Source organism: Eimeria mitis, genomic scaffold (assembly GCF_000499745.2).
Source record: "Eimeria mitis Houghton genomic scaffold, Emh_scaff2154, whole genome shotgun sequence".
Lineage (NCBI taxonomy): Eukaryota > Apicomplexa > Conoidasida > Eucoccidiorida > Eimeriidae > Eimeria > Eimeria mitis.
This window is the reverse complement of record NW_013570479.1, coordinates 555-995: the sequence shown is the minus strand read 5'-3', so window position 1 is coordinate 995 and position 441 is coordinate 555. Positions and strand designations below refer to the sequence as shown.

The window sequence follows — 441 nt, the reverse complement described above, 5'->3', positions numbered from 1 at the left end:
CTGTTGCTGCTGGTCCTGTAGAGGCGCTGCTCCTAGAAGATGATGCGTGGGTACAGCTGCTGCTGCTGCATCGAGGGGAGGAGCAGCAGCAAGACCGAAATTTGCTGCTGGGGGGCACAGCCCCTGATTGAAGTGCAGCAGGCCGGCAGCCATCTGCTGCTGCATGCTGAGAGCAGAAGCAGCAGCAGCAGCAGCTGCTGCTGCTGCTGTTGCAGCAGGATCTCCAGTTGGATGCTGCTGCTGCTGCTGCTGATCATGTGTAACCCCTGGTTGTGGCAGTCCTGCAGCAGCAGCAGCAGCAGCAGCAGCAGCAGCTGCAGCAGCAGCAGCACTATCAGTGGTTGCCCCATTTTCAATCTGTGTTTGCTGTTGCTGCTGTTGCTGTTGCTGCTGCTGCTGTTGCTGCTGCTGCTGCTGCTGCTGCTGCTGCTGCTGCTGCAG

At 59.4% G+C, this 441-nt stretch overlaps 1 protein-coding gene across 1 annotated transcript in view; it reads right to left on the bottom strand.

The window, feature by feature from the left end:
• Positions 1-441, bottom strand: part of EMH_0049450 (uncharacterized protein) — a gene marked incomplete at both ends in the record, with an annotated part of 1,740 nt that overhangs the window by 1,008 nt on the left and 291 nt on the right. The window contains one exon of the mRNA XM_013496533.1: positions 3-441. Coding sequence (XP_013351987.1) covers positions 3-441 — 439 coding nt within the window. The remainder of the gene's footprint in view (positions 1-2) is intronic.